The following is a 13,416-nucleotide window of genomic DNA, read 5'->3' on the forward strand; positions in this document are numbered from 1 at the left end:
TCTCGATCTCCTGACCTCGTGATCCGCCCGTCTCGGCCTCCCAAAGTGCTGGGATTACAGGCTTGAGCCACCGCGCCCGGCCCAGCTTTCTTATGATTACTACTTGCATGGCTTATTTTTTATCCTTTACTTCTAACTGATTTGTGAACCTAAGTGTAACTTTTGCAGACAGCATAGAGTTGGCATTTGGTGGTGGTGGTGTTTTCAATCCAGTATGACAGTTTCCGCCTTTTTGGAGACAGGGTCTAGCTCTGCCACCCAGGCTGGATTGCAGTGATGTCATCTTGTCTCACCACTGCCTCCTCTGCAACCTCTGCCTCCTGGGCTCAAGCCAACATCCCACCTCAGCCTCCGGAGTAGCTGGGACTACAGGCACATGCCACCATTCCCAGGTAATTTTCTGTAGAGACAGGGGTTTCACTATGTTGCCCAGGGTGGTCTCAAACTCCTGGGCTCAAGCGATCCTCCCATCTCAGCTTCCCAAAGTGCTGGGATTACAGGCTCAGGCCACCACGTGGTTTCCTCACAGCCTTTTGAGTTAAGGCAGGTAGTATTTCTATTTCCAAAAGAGGAAACTGAAGCTGAGATGAGGCTATGCTGTAGAGAAACTTGAATGCTAGGGCAATTGATTTTACTTAATCCAAAAAGATATGCAGTACTAATTATATATGATTAGAGATGTAGTACGGTCAGGCTAGGCATGGTGGCTCATGCCTGTAATCCCAGCACTTTGAGAGGCCAGGAGTCCAAGACTAGCCTGGGCAACATGGTGAGGCCCTTATCTCTACAAAAATTTAAAACTTCGTCAGGTGTGGCAGCATGCATCTATCTGTAGTCTTAGCTACTTGAGAGGCCAAACTGGGAGGATCCCTAGAGCCCAGGAGCTTGAGGTTGCAGTGAGCTATGACCACGCCACTGCACTCCAGCATGTCTCTTAAGAAAAACTGGTCATGTAAAGAAGGCACAAGAAGAACACCATGTGACAATGAAGGCAAAGGCTGGAGTTACGCAGCTGCAGGCTAAGGAAGTCAAAGATGGTGGAAGCCAGCAACCACCAAGAGGGAGAACCATGGCCCCAATATTAGACTCCCACCCTGCAGAACTCAGACAACACATCTGTTGACTTAAACCACCCAGCTTGCGGTACATTGTCATAGCAGTCCTAATGAACGAATACACAGAAAAGTAAACATTTTGACTGTTACTTTGGGTTTGCTTATTGCAGCTGATCCTGATCTTAACAAAGGGTATGGTCAGATTTTTTTTTGTTTGTTTTTTGAGATGGAGTCTTGCTCTGTTGCCCAGGCTGGAGTGCAGTGGCATGATCTCGGCTCACTGCAAGTCCACCTTCTGGGTTCAAGCAATTTCCAGCTGATTTTTGTACTTTTAGTAGACGGGGTTTCACCATGTTGGCCAGGCTGGTCTCGAACTCCTAACCTCGTGATCCTTCGCCTTGACCTCCCAAACTGCTAGGATTACAGGCGTGAGCCACCACACCCAGCTGGTATGGTCAGATTTTATTATCAACCTTTTCTGCTGCCTATAAAAATATTCATAAGTTATCAGTATTCTTAGCACAATTTCTGTGGTTTTATGAGGAGAGGCTGTGAAATGAACAGTGATGAAATGGAAGTCACCACTGTTACAATGGTTAAAAAAATCTCAGATGTGAAGGTGATTTGAGAAATAGCACCTAAATTTATAGACTATCTATTGTATCTGCTATTTTGTACACCTCATTAAATTCTCACCAAAATGTGTGAAGTAGACTTCTAACATTTTTACCATTTACAGATATAAAAACTGAGACCCAGAGACCCAGGTGGCAAAAAACTAGAAATTGAACCTGGCTCCCCAGCCCATACTTGGTTCACTCTAGTGCACAGGGCTGCCAGAATCGAGACACGAGAGGGTTGCCCGGGAAAAGTCCAGTCTGCTTGGGCGCCTGGGAATGCTGCCAGTGGGAGGGAGAGGATACAAGAAACTATGAGGGAATTGCTACCGAGTTTTAACATGCAGCACTTTCAACACATAATGCTTGATTTGTACCATATGAGCTCAGGGAAGAGAGTGGGGTTACGTTTCTAAGTAATTCATACTGATAATGGCATTATCTCCAAGCTATCTATAGTGTTACATGAAAAGAACAAAACACAGAACAGTATACTATTTTCTTGAACATGCCTAGAATCCCTCTGAAAAGACAGAGGAGGGTGGTAACTGGGTGGGAAGAATTTTCACCTTTCGTAATTTTGAATCATGTCAATGTCTTTGTCTTAAAAAAAGCCAACACTGAGCATGAAAAATAAGGTTTTATTTTCAGCTTAGATTTTAGAAAGCTCAGATAAAATTGAAAGAAATTTTATAATTCCATGACCCAAAGACTACCACTGTGACATGTGCACACAAACATCTTGGTGCATCACTTGGCTTTAAAACAAACTGGGGGTCAGGACATGGTGACTCATGCCTGTAATCCCAGCACTTTGGGAGGTCAAGGCAGGAGGAACGCTTGAGCCCAGGAGACCAGCCTGGGCAACACAAGAGATCCAGTCTTTACCAAAAACTGAAACATTAGCTGGGCGTGGTAGCATGTACCTGTAGTCCCAGCTACTCCAGAGGCTGAAGGCGGAGGATCGCCTGAGCACAGGAATTCAACGCTACATTGAGTACAATCGTGCCACTGCACTCCAGCCTGGGCAATAGAGCAAAGCTCTGTCTCAAGAAAACAAACCAACCCACTTTCACACTCTTGACACTGGGTAAGCATCTTCTATAATGGGCATATTTAAAGGATTTGGGATTAATATTGTAGTAGGCAAGCACTATTTGTATTCTAGAATATTGCCTTTGCTTTCTACCTTTAACATTTGCTGTCTTAATTTACACTATTTGTACTAGGTAATATTCGCTTTTCTTTTGGTTGTCATGCTGTTTTCAACACTATTTTCATGACCTATTTGTGTTCAGAGCGGCTCACAGATAAGGAAACATTTTGCCCGGGTCGTGGAAGATAACAGGGAGAGTAATTAACTGCAGCGTATGTAGGCAAAAGGTTATGACAAAACATGGCATTATCAGGGCTTGAAAGGACTTTTATTGCGGCTGTGGTGAAGCAGGCCCTGGTCTTGGCAGATGATACCAGAAGGGCACTGAGTGTCAGCGTGCAACTTGAATTTGATCCCATAAAGTTAGGCATCAGGAAGCCATTCAGAATTTTTCACCCGGTCAGATGCTCAGATTTGCTAGAGAACTCTGGTAGTGGCAAGAACCAGAGCTGGTACTCAGAATTGGGACAGAGGCATTGTCTCCCCCATCCCCCTCCGCCAAAAAAGCCCAAACCAGAGCAGTGGCAATATAAGTGCAGGAAGGACATGATGTGGGATTGTTTAGAAAACAGGCCACTTGACATACAACTACTCCGCAGATACAGATGAAGCAGGAATCAGGGACCCAATAAGTCTCAGGTGCTTTCAAGTAAGGGCATGTAGGTGGAAAGGGGCAGGACTCTGTGTTCCATTCTAAGTAACTGAGATAGATGCAACAGTGGAACCTCCAGATACAGATATCCACTGACAGACTGAAATATGATCTGGGGACAGCAAGGAGGTGGCAGCTTGAGAGAGGTCTACAATCCATCTAATGGTTTAGAGTCGCCTGACTACCAGGCCTCTGTGTGGATAGGAAAGTCCTGAGGATTGGACTCTGGAAAACCACCACACTTACAAGACAGAGGAAAAAGACCAGTCACGGAGGTAGGTCACGAAATAGGGGTCAACAGGACCCCTGAAGAGTTCAGGATACTGGAAAGCACTGGCCATGAGTGCCAGATCTCCAGCACACACATCATGAATTTGCTTCTCCCCAGAGGAAGAGAAGCTCCTTCAGGGTGGTGCCCTGGCTCAGGGTAGCTGGTCAACAACTAGTTTTTTAAAAAACACAGACGAGGTGTCACTATGTAGCCCAGGCTGGACTTGAAATCCTGGGCTGAAGTGGTCATCCCACTCAGCCTCCCAAAATGCTGGGATTATAGGTGTGAGCCACTACTTGTTGAGTGAATGAAGAGGTAGGAGCTGGGCTGTGAGTGGCCACTGGACTTGCTGATTAGAAGGGAGTGATAACATAAACCACAGCCACTTTCAGGACAGCAGCCTGCCTTCTCTCCTCCCACACCTATCCTGTCCAACACCTAAGCATAGTAAGCACCACTGGGAGTCTGTCTCCTCAAAAGCAAGAATGTTCAGGTACACACGTGTGAGTTCACCTCTGAACAATAGGGGAGAAAGCCTGTCTTTATGTGTAAGTCTCATTCACCCATTTTGACCAAAACCCTTCAGAGGGAGATGCTGTCATTATGATGGGTATCTCTTCAAGCCTATGCAACAGCAACAGAGCATATAAAAACTACACAGAGGCCGGGTGTGGTGGCTCACGCCTGTAATCCCAGCACTCTGGGAGGCCGAGGTGGGCGCATTACCTGAGGTCAGGAGTTTGAGAACAGCCTGGCCAACATGGTGAAACCCCATCTCTACTAAAAATACAAAAATTAGCTGGGCGTGGTGGCTCACGCCTGTAGTCCCAGCTACTTGGGAGGCTGAGGCACGAGAATCGCTTAAACCTGGTGGGCAGAGATTGCAGTGAGCTGAGATAGTACCACTGTACTCCAGCCTGGGTGACAGAGTGGCCTCAAAAAACAGAAAAAAAAAAAAAAAAAAAGGCACACAGAACACAAGCAAGTACTTTTAAAGTTTGTCTTATGTGAATTACGGCAAATGAAATCACCTGTTTATCTGTTTTATGAGTTTTTACATTTGCTTAAAATTAGCATACTTCATCTTTTACAGTTCCCACCTCCACCAATTAGTGTTGGCAGATTTCCACTATATGTAGAAGCCAAAAGATCAGACTTTAAAAATACCAGATATTGTGATTAAGAGCTCCAAACAAGCCTTGCAGTTTCGGAGGTAGAAACCCACCCAGCCAGTTCAGCTGCTTGGACTTCAAAGCCCTCCACCTGGCCATCTCAGCCAGGCTCAGGTTCCTTCTCTCACCCATCAGGCCAAGCAGGACTTGTCAAAAATACACATGCAAGTTCCTAGCACACAGTAGGTGCTCACTAAGTGGGAAGTGATTATAAACTTGAATTTTTCCTTCAACAAATATCCACCTCTCCTGTCCAGCTTGCCTCAGATCTTCAGGTTCTCTTCACTGAGGCAGTTAAGTTTCTACATCCTTCAGGAAGTTTCCTTTACTTCTCGACAGAAGACAGTTCCCTTTAGGCCTATCATCTCTAAATGCAACTGGCTTTCCATTTTCCACTTACTCAACACTCCACAAAGTACATTTGCTACATGGTATTTATTTAATGACTGTATATTTAGTCACCACCTCAATCACTGCTAAGCTCTCTTCATGTCTATCTGTACCACAGTTCCCCATCTTAGACTGTGACGTCAGCTGGCAAGGGCTGGCTGTTGGCCGATTCACCATGACCGACATGGTGTGTCACAAAGAGCTCCGAGTAAATGCCGTGAAGGAAGAGGATGAGGATGGAGATGAGGATCCTGAGAAGGGCCCAGACTGGCTGCCCAACCCATGGACCTGAGGCCTGAATAAGGCCTGGGAGCTGCTTTCCCCTCTGCCCAGGAGGCCTGTCCAGGGGCGATTCTAAGGCACAGTGGTGAAGGACATGATTGGTCCCCCAGGTGTGGTCCTCAGGTCTCATGGCAGCCACTCGCCTGGGAACAGTGCAACAAGCATTCCATTTAGAAGATCTTCCAGAACACACACAAGAAGCATTGTCTAATGAAAATGGAGACAAGGTCTTTCTTGGAAGAGAGTGCCCAAGAAGATACTCTCTGCCCCAAGACTAACCAGGTCCCTTTTAAGGTCCCTGAGAACAGCAGCCTGGGAGCAACCAAGACTTTCAAAGGCTGACAAGGCACAGAGTGGATGAATGGAACAAACAATACATGAAAAAAACACTTTGGCTGATAAAACCTCCAACCTGAGGCACGGACAGTGTCGCTCGCTGACATGCAGAAACATGACTGTAGCAGAGATGATGATGATGAGAAATGCATCACATTTCCCACACTGCCGATATCCCAAGCCCTGTGCTACCACCCTCTCCCCAAACACACAGACACAGACACACACACACACACACACAGCATCTGCAGAATAAGTCAGAGGTTGACACCCAGAGCCTGACATCAGGATAGGACTCTTGGCACTCTGCACTGAAACACCATTAGTCCCGACTTGACAGCAAAAGTAACGCCAGCCTAAGCTTGAAATGAAGGGTCTGTCTTGTGAAAAGTTAGGCTGCACCCAAGACAGCCGGGTCTGGAAAGTCTTTCACTTCTCCTACTTCGCTGAAAGGCTGTCCACCTTGGTTGAATGTCAGCTTGTACCGTAAGCGGATAGGTTCCTGGGATAGAAGAGACAGAAGATGTTAAATCAGTGGAGAGCAACCCAGGAACAGGGTGACCATGTTAAGTCAAGTGAGTGCTTCAAACAATTCTGACACAAAATACCTAGGATACTCTCTTTGGGACTACAAACAAGGGGAAATAGGCACATATCCTGGGAACCCTTCGATACTTCTGCAGTCCTGAAATCCTGAGATGGGCTGCAATTCAGAGACCAGCTTAGGAAGACAGGCCTTGCCCTTTCAGAGGATTCCAGAGGATTAGGGAGAGTTCATGTGTCCCTCCCTTGGTCCCCAGCTATGACAATCCATCTGATCTTCCTTCAATGAGCCCCAAAGACAGACTCCAGTGAGGGATATTCCACATATACCCCTACCACCCAACCAAACCAGAGACTGACTTTCTTTCTTCTTTCTCTTTCCTCTTTTTTCTTTTCTTTTTTTTTCTCTCTCTCCTTTTCTGTTCTTTTCTCTCTCTCTCTCTATTTTTCTTTCTATCTATCTATCTATCTATCTATCTATCTATCTATCTATCTATCTATCTCTCTATCTATCTATCTATCCATCCATCCATCCATCCATCTATCTGATGGAGTCTCACTCTATCGCCAGGCTGGAGTACAATGGCGTGATCTCGGCTCACTGCAACCTCTGCCTCCCGGGTTCAAGCAATTCTCCTGCCTCAGCCTCCCGAGTAGCTGAGACTACAGGCATGCGACACCATGCCCAGCTAATTTTTGTATTTTCAGTAGAGATGGGCTTTCACCATGTTGGCCAGGATGGTCTCGATCTCTTGACCCTCATGATCCATCTGCCTCAGCCTCCCAAAGTGCTGGGATTACAGGCATGAGCCACTGCACCCGGCCGACTTTATTTTTTTTTTTTTTTGAGATGGAGTCTTGCTCTGTTGCCCAGGAGTGCAGTAGTACGATCTTGGCTCACTGCAACGTCCACCTCCTGGGTTCAAGCGACTCTCCTGCCTCAGCCTCCTGAGTAGCTAGGACTAAAGGCGCGTGCCATCACACCCAGCTAATTTCTGTATTTTTAGTAGAGATGGGGTTTCACCATGTTGGCCAGGCTGGTTTCAAACTCCTGACCTCAGGGTGTCCACCTGCCTCAGCCTCCCAAAGTGCTGGGGTTACTTGGGTGAACCACTGCACCCGGCAAACCAGAGACTTTAGAGCAAGGCCTCAATGTGCCTCTCTCTACCCACAAAGTTACCTCCTCTTACAGTTCAGGGGCCCCCATCTCCCTGCTACCACAGACACTAGAACATACTTTGTGTGGATTGTCAAGCAGCAGCATCTGAGATATCACAGCTGGAGGCATCAAAGGACTGAATGCAGGAAGCTTGGAGCTGGATGCCGGCTGCAGCTTCACTCTCATTGACTATGGGGGAAGAAAACCAACATGTAACTCATTCCTAACCACAGCTTCCAGGATGAAGATCAGGTGAGGGGGAGCTGGACCTCCCCAACACCCCTCCAAGAGGAAATGGCCCTCTTAGACGTGGTACCCCGAGGCACCTATGGGAGCCCAAGCAGACAGACTCCCACTAATTGTTAAAAGGATCTAAGAGGCCTTTCCTTCCACATACAGAATGGATCTGGAGTTGTGTGGTCAATAACTGGCATCTGAGAAGCAGCATCAACAGCCAGGGCACATTTTAGGTTGAATTCTAACTGCTTCTCACTAGCTCTGTGACCTTGAGTAAAATATTTAATTTCTGAGCCTTGGGTTAACTTATACAACAGGTAGTAGCAGAACATTCCCTACAGGACTACCATGAGAAGTAGAGACTGCATGTCATATTTTTGTCTGTCTTGAATCTTTTCCTTTCAGGACGGGCCCCTTCCCCTGTGACTGTGGGGTGCCTGTTAAGCAGTAGGGCCCCACTTCCTTTGAAAAGGGCTGGATATGTTATCTCACATTGGCCAAGTGCCTCATATCCCACGACACAAGTTCCTGGTCCAAGGTATGGAAGTAACACCAACAAGGCCAATCAGAGCCCTTTCCTGGGTAATCAGTATACATGCTTCATGCCTGGTGAGAGTTTCTGAGATAAAGAGGGTTAAGGACCATGCAACCCTGGAGCTGTGGGTAGCCACTTTCCTGCTTTGTGGAGAAACTGTCAGAATGGAGACAAAGAAAAGCAGAGTCAAGAGATACAGACAGACTCTAGAGGCATCATTTAAGAACCTATCTGGATCCACTCATATCTGACGCCAGATATTCAGGAATCCCCAGTCAGGTAAGCCATTACATTCCCACTTTATCTTCAGTTAGTTTGAGTGAAGATTCTTTCCTTGACACTCGACAGATAAGTCCCAGCAAAGAACTTGGCACTCAAAAACGACAGCCATTACTGAGAAATCCACAACAGATGACTCACCTTTGGCACAGCCACTTGAAACATGATATCCCAGACAGGCTGGGGAGCCGTGCTCATCATGGTCAAGAGCAGCACCTGTACCTCTGGGTGCCCAGGGGCTCCCGTCTGGGAGAAGTGGAGCAGAATTCTGAATCCGTTCCGGTCATACACGATGAGAGGTGGCAGGCTGCCTGGTAGAGAGGGCACGAGCAGAAGGGTTAACACCACTACAAACCCCCCCGAGACAGCCAGGCTGGAAAGAGATATACATGTTATCCCCAGATGCTACTGCTTCTCCATGCAGAACATGTCCAGGACTGAATTTCTCTGCACTACAATAATCCAAGTCCCCATGACTCCAGTTGGACTCCTATGACCCTCCAAACTGATCTCTCCCCACCATTCAACCATCAGACACACCACCAGTTATTAAAAAATCACATTTTTTGGCCGGGCGTGGTGGCTCAAGCCTGTAATCCCAGCACTCTGGGAGGCCGAGACAGGCGGATCACGAGGTCAGGAGATCGAGACCATCCTGGCTAACACGGTGAAACCCCGTCTCTACTAAAAAATGCAAAAAAAGTAGCTGGGCGAGGCGGCGGGCGCCTGTAGTCCCAGCTACTTGGGAGGCTGAGGCAGGAGAATGGCATAAACCCAGGAGGCAGAGCTTGCAATGAGCTGAGATCCGGCCACTGCACTCCAGCCTGGACGACAGAGCGAGACTCCATCTAAAAAAAAAAAAAAAAAAATCACATTTTTGAGGAAGATATGATCATGATTAAAATCATGCATGAACACTATAGAAAACAGAAAATTATCAGCCAGGCGTGGGGGCTCATGCCTGTAATCCCAGCACTTTGGGAGGCCGAGGAGGGTGGATCACTTGAGGCTAAGAGTTCGTGACCAGCCTGGACAACATGGCAAAACCCCATCTCTACTAAAAATACAAAAATTAGCTGGGCATGGTGGTGCACGTCTGTAATCCCAGCCATCTGAGAGGCTGAGGCACAAAAATCACTTGAACTCGGGAGGCGGAGGTTGCAGTGAGCCGAGATTGCACCACTGCACTCTAGCCTGGGTGACAGAGCGAGACTGTCTCACAAACGAAAAAACAAACAAAAAAACCACATACACACACACAATCATAAAAAAATAAAATAGATGCTCTTTTTTATGAGATGGACTTTCACTTTTGTTGCCCAGGCTGGAGTGCAACGGCATGATCTTGGCTCACCACAACCTCCGCCTCCCGGGTTCAAATGATTCTCCTACTTCAGCCTCCAGAGTAGCTAGGAATGCGCCACCATGCCCAGCTAGTTTTTGTGTTTTTAGTAGAGATAGGGTTTCTCCATGTTGGTCAGGCTGGGGGAGGTCAGGCTTCAAACTCCCAACCTCAGGTGATCCGCCCACCTCGGCCTCCCAAAGTGCTGGGATTACCGGCATGAGCCACCGTGCCCAGCCAATGCACTCTTAATTCTACCCAGAAATAAGCACTTATTTCCTTCTAGTCTCTTTTGTGTGACTACAAACACACGCACATGCTCACACACACACACACCACCTTATATTTAATTGTACAAAACCGTAGATACCAAATCACCTCAAATTAATAAGTTTAATAGCATTCCCATGGAAATTCTAAAGATACTTTTAATTTAGCTCAGGAGTGACTCTAATGTTTATTTGAGGGGGAAAAACTATGTAAGACTAACCAATAAATTTAATAAGGGGGGCAGGGCTATAGCAAATACTCAGATAAAATTACAATTCAAGTAAAGTGGCATAAAACAGAACATGCAGAACAGATCTAAATGAGACTGTAACATAACATATCCTTCAAAAATCAGGGCTGGCTCAATGAATGGCACTCAGACTGCTTAATCAGCTGGGAAAACGCTTTAATATCAAAATATACATTACTAAAATATAACTTAGATCTGGGTATGGTGTCTCATGCCTGTAATCACAGCTACTCAGGTGGCTGAGATGAGAAAATTGCTTGAGGTCAGCAGTTCAAGACCAGCCTGGGCAATATAGTGAGATCTGCCTCCCATCCCCAAAAAGACAATAAAAATTTGCTGGGTATGGTGGTGCATGCCTGTCATGCTAGCTACCTGGGAGTCTGAGGCAGGAGGATTGCTTGAGCCCAAGAGGAATTTGAGGCTGCAGTGAGCTATGAATATGCCACTGCACTCCTGCCTAGGCAATGGAGCAAGGCCCCATCTCTAAAAATACAAAAAAAATTAAAAAAAATTAAAACAGCCGGGCATGGTGGCTCACACCTGTAATCCCAGCACTTTGGGAGGCCGAGGTGGGCGGATCGTGAGGTCAGGAGATCGAGACCATCCTGGCTAACACGGTGAAACCCCATCTCTACTAAAAATACAAAAAAATTAGCTGGGCGTGGTGGCAGGCGCCTGTAGTCCCAGCTACTCAGGAGGCTAAGGCAGGAGAATGGCGTGAACCCAGGAGGCAGAGCTTCCAGTGAGCTGAGGTCGTGCCACTGCACTCCAGCCTGGGCGACACAGTGAGACTCCATCTCAAAAAAAAAAAATTAAAACACAGTTTAACAATGAAACTACCAAAGATTTAAGAGACTGAAAACATCAGTGGGGTATGGTGGCAAGAGTATGGGGGGAAAAAGCAACCTTTTCAGAAGGGAAACTGGTAATACAGATCAAAATTTTAAATGTCTACATGTGTCATTTCACTGGTATTATGATCGCCTAATAATCAGGAAGGTATAATATAAAGAAAGGTATAAAGAAAGGCATCCAAAGATGTTCTTTGTAGCCCTGTTTTTTTTTAAAGACAGAGTCTCACTGTGTCACCCAGGCTGGAGTATAATGGCACGATCTCAGCTCACTGCAACCTCTGCCTCCCAGGTTCAAGCGATTCTCTTGCCTTACCCTCCCAAGTAGCTGGGACTACAGGTGCCCACCACCACGCCTGGCTACTTTTTTTTGTATTTTTTAGTAGAGACAGGGTTTCACTATGTTGGCCAGGTTGGTCTCGAACTCCTAACCTCAGGTGCTCCACCCGCCTTGGCCTCCCAAAGTGCTGAGATTACAGGCGTGAGCCACCACACCTGGCCTGTAGCCCTGTTTTTAACAGCAAACAGGTAGAAAGAAATTGACCTTCAGAGGAGGACTGAATAAGCCAGATATAGTGGCGCATGCCTGTAGTCCCAGCTACTTTGGAGGCCAAGGTGAGAGGATGGCTTGAGCCTGGAGGACGGAGGTTGTAGTAAGCTGAGATAGCACCACTGCACTACAGCCTGGATGACAGGGCCAGACCTTGTCTCAACAATAAAATAAAAAATAAAATAAAATAAAATAAAATACTGAATAAACAGATTACAGTACCTCTATTTAATGGTGCATATATATAAATAAGTTCATTAAAAATCACGTTTTTAAAGAACTAAGGGCATAAAAATGGTATAGACTTATAAAGTAACAGTAAATAGAGTAACATTCTGTACACACTGTGGTATAAAATTATTAAGAACTGTGTATGTACAAATATATGTACATGATAAGACAAGAAGAAAATCTATCAAGACATGAACAGCATTTCCATCTCTGGCTGATAATGGTATAGATGATTTTACTTTTCTAGTACATCTTTTTTTTTTTTTTTGGGACAGAGTCTTCTTTGTTGCTCACATTGAAGCACAGTGGCACGATCTCAGCTCACTGCAACCTCTGCCGTCTGGGTTCAGGTGATTCTCCTGACTCAGGCTCCTGAGTAGCTGGGGATTACAGGTGCATACTACCACACCCAGCTAATTTTTGTATTTTTAGGGTTTCACCATTTTGGCCAGGCTGGTCTCAAACTCCTGACCTCAAGTGATCTGCCTGCCTCGTCCTCCCAAAGTGCTGGCATTACAGGCGTGAGCCACTGAGTCCAGCCTATTCTATCTTTAATAAAACTCTACATTTTGAACATGTATTTTTAACTTTTTTACTTTTTAAAGTTTGCTTTGTAATAATTTCAGACTTATAAGAAGTTATAAAACTAATACAAAAATTTCTATATACCCTTCGTGTAGCTTCCCCAGATGTTAACATCGTAACTAGAGTACAATTATTGAATTCAGAAAATTAACACTGAACATGTATTATTTCTTAAATCAAAAATCAATAAAGAAATGTGCAAAGAGCTCCCACTGTTTACCAACTCTGTTTATCTACAAATTTGTCTGCCTGGCTTTCAGGGCTCTTTGCAATCTAACCTATGCAAAGAGCCATAGGAGGGCTCTGTGCTAAAGAGCCCAGGCCCTGGAACAGATGACCTGAGTTGTGTCCTGCTGTGCATACTAGTGCAGAGACCGTAGGCACCTTGATTAGCTGAGCCTTCCATTTCCTTCCCTTTGTAACATAGGTAATATCCACTTTTCTGCTTTAATGAGGATCCCTAGAGAAGGATTATCACTAGACAAATTCTTCCACTCATTTGAATTCTACCTCTTGCCAGTCATTTCAGGCCACATTAAACATTCCCTTCTTGAATCCCAAATCAATGAACATTATGTGCCTAAAGGCTTGCCCATATCCTTGACAGTGTCAATACTAAGGAAGGCTAAGAAAATTAGCTAAAAGACAAAGAA

The 13,416-nt window shown here is 45.8% G+C and overlaps 1 protein-coding gene across 1 annotated transcript in view; it reads right to left on the minus strand.

Moving 5' to 3' along the window:
• Window positions 1–3,077: 3,077 nt before the first annotated feature.
• Window positions 3,078–13,416, minus strand: part of GGA2 (golgi-associated, gamma adaptin ear containing, ARF binding protein 2) — a 33,073-nt gene continuing 22,734 nt past the window's right edge. The window contains exons 15-17 of the mRNA XM_011987929.1: window positions 8,826–8,995; window positions 7,712–7,822; window positions 3,078–6,433 (exon numbers count right to left, since the gene is read on the minus strand). Of these exons, the coding sequence (XP_011843319.1) occupies window positions 6,323–6,433; window positions 7,712–7,822; window positions 8,826–8,995 (392 nt within the window). The 3' untranslated portion in view covers window positions 3,078–6,322. The remainder of the gene's footprint in view (window positions 6,434–7,711; window positions 7,823–8,825; window positions 8,996–13,416) is intronic.

This window comes from Mandrillus leucophaeus, unplaced genomic scaffold (assembly GCF_000951045.1).
Source record: "Mandrillus leucophaeus isolate KB7577 unplaced genomic scaffold, Mleu.le_1.0 Scaffold32, whole genome shotgun sequence".
NCBI lineage: Eukaryota > Metazoa > Chordata > Mammalia > Primates > Cercopithecidae > Mandrillus > Mandrillus leucophaeus.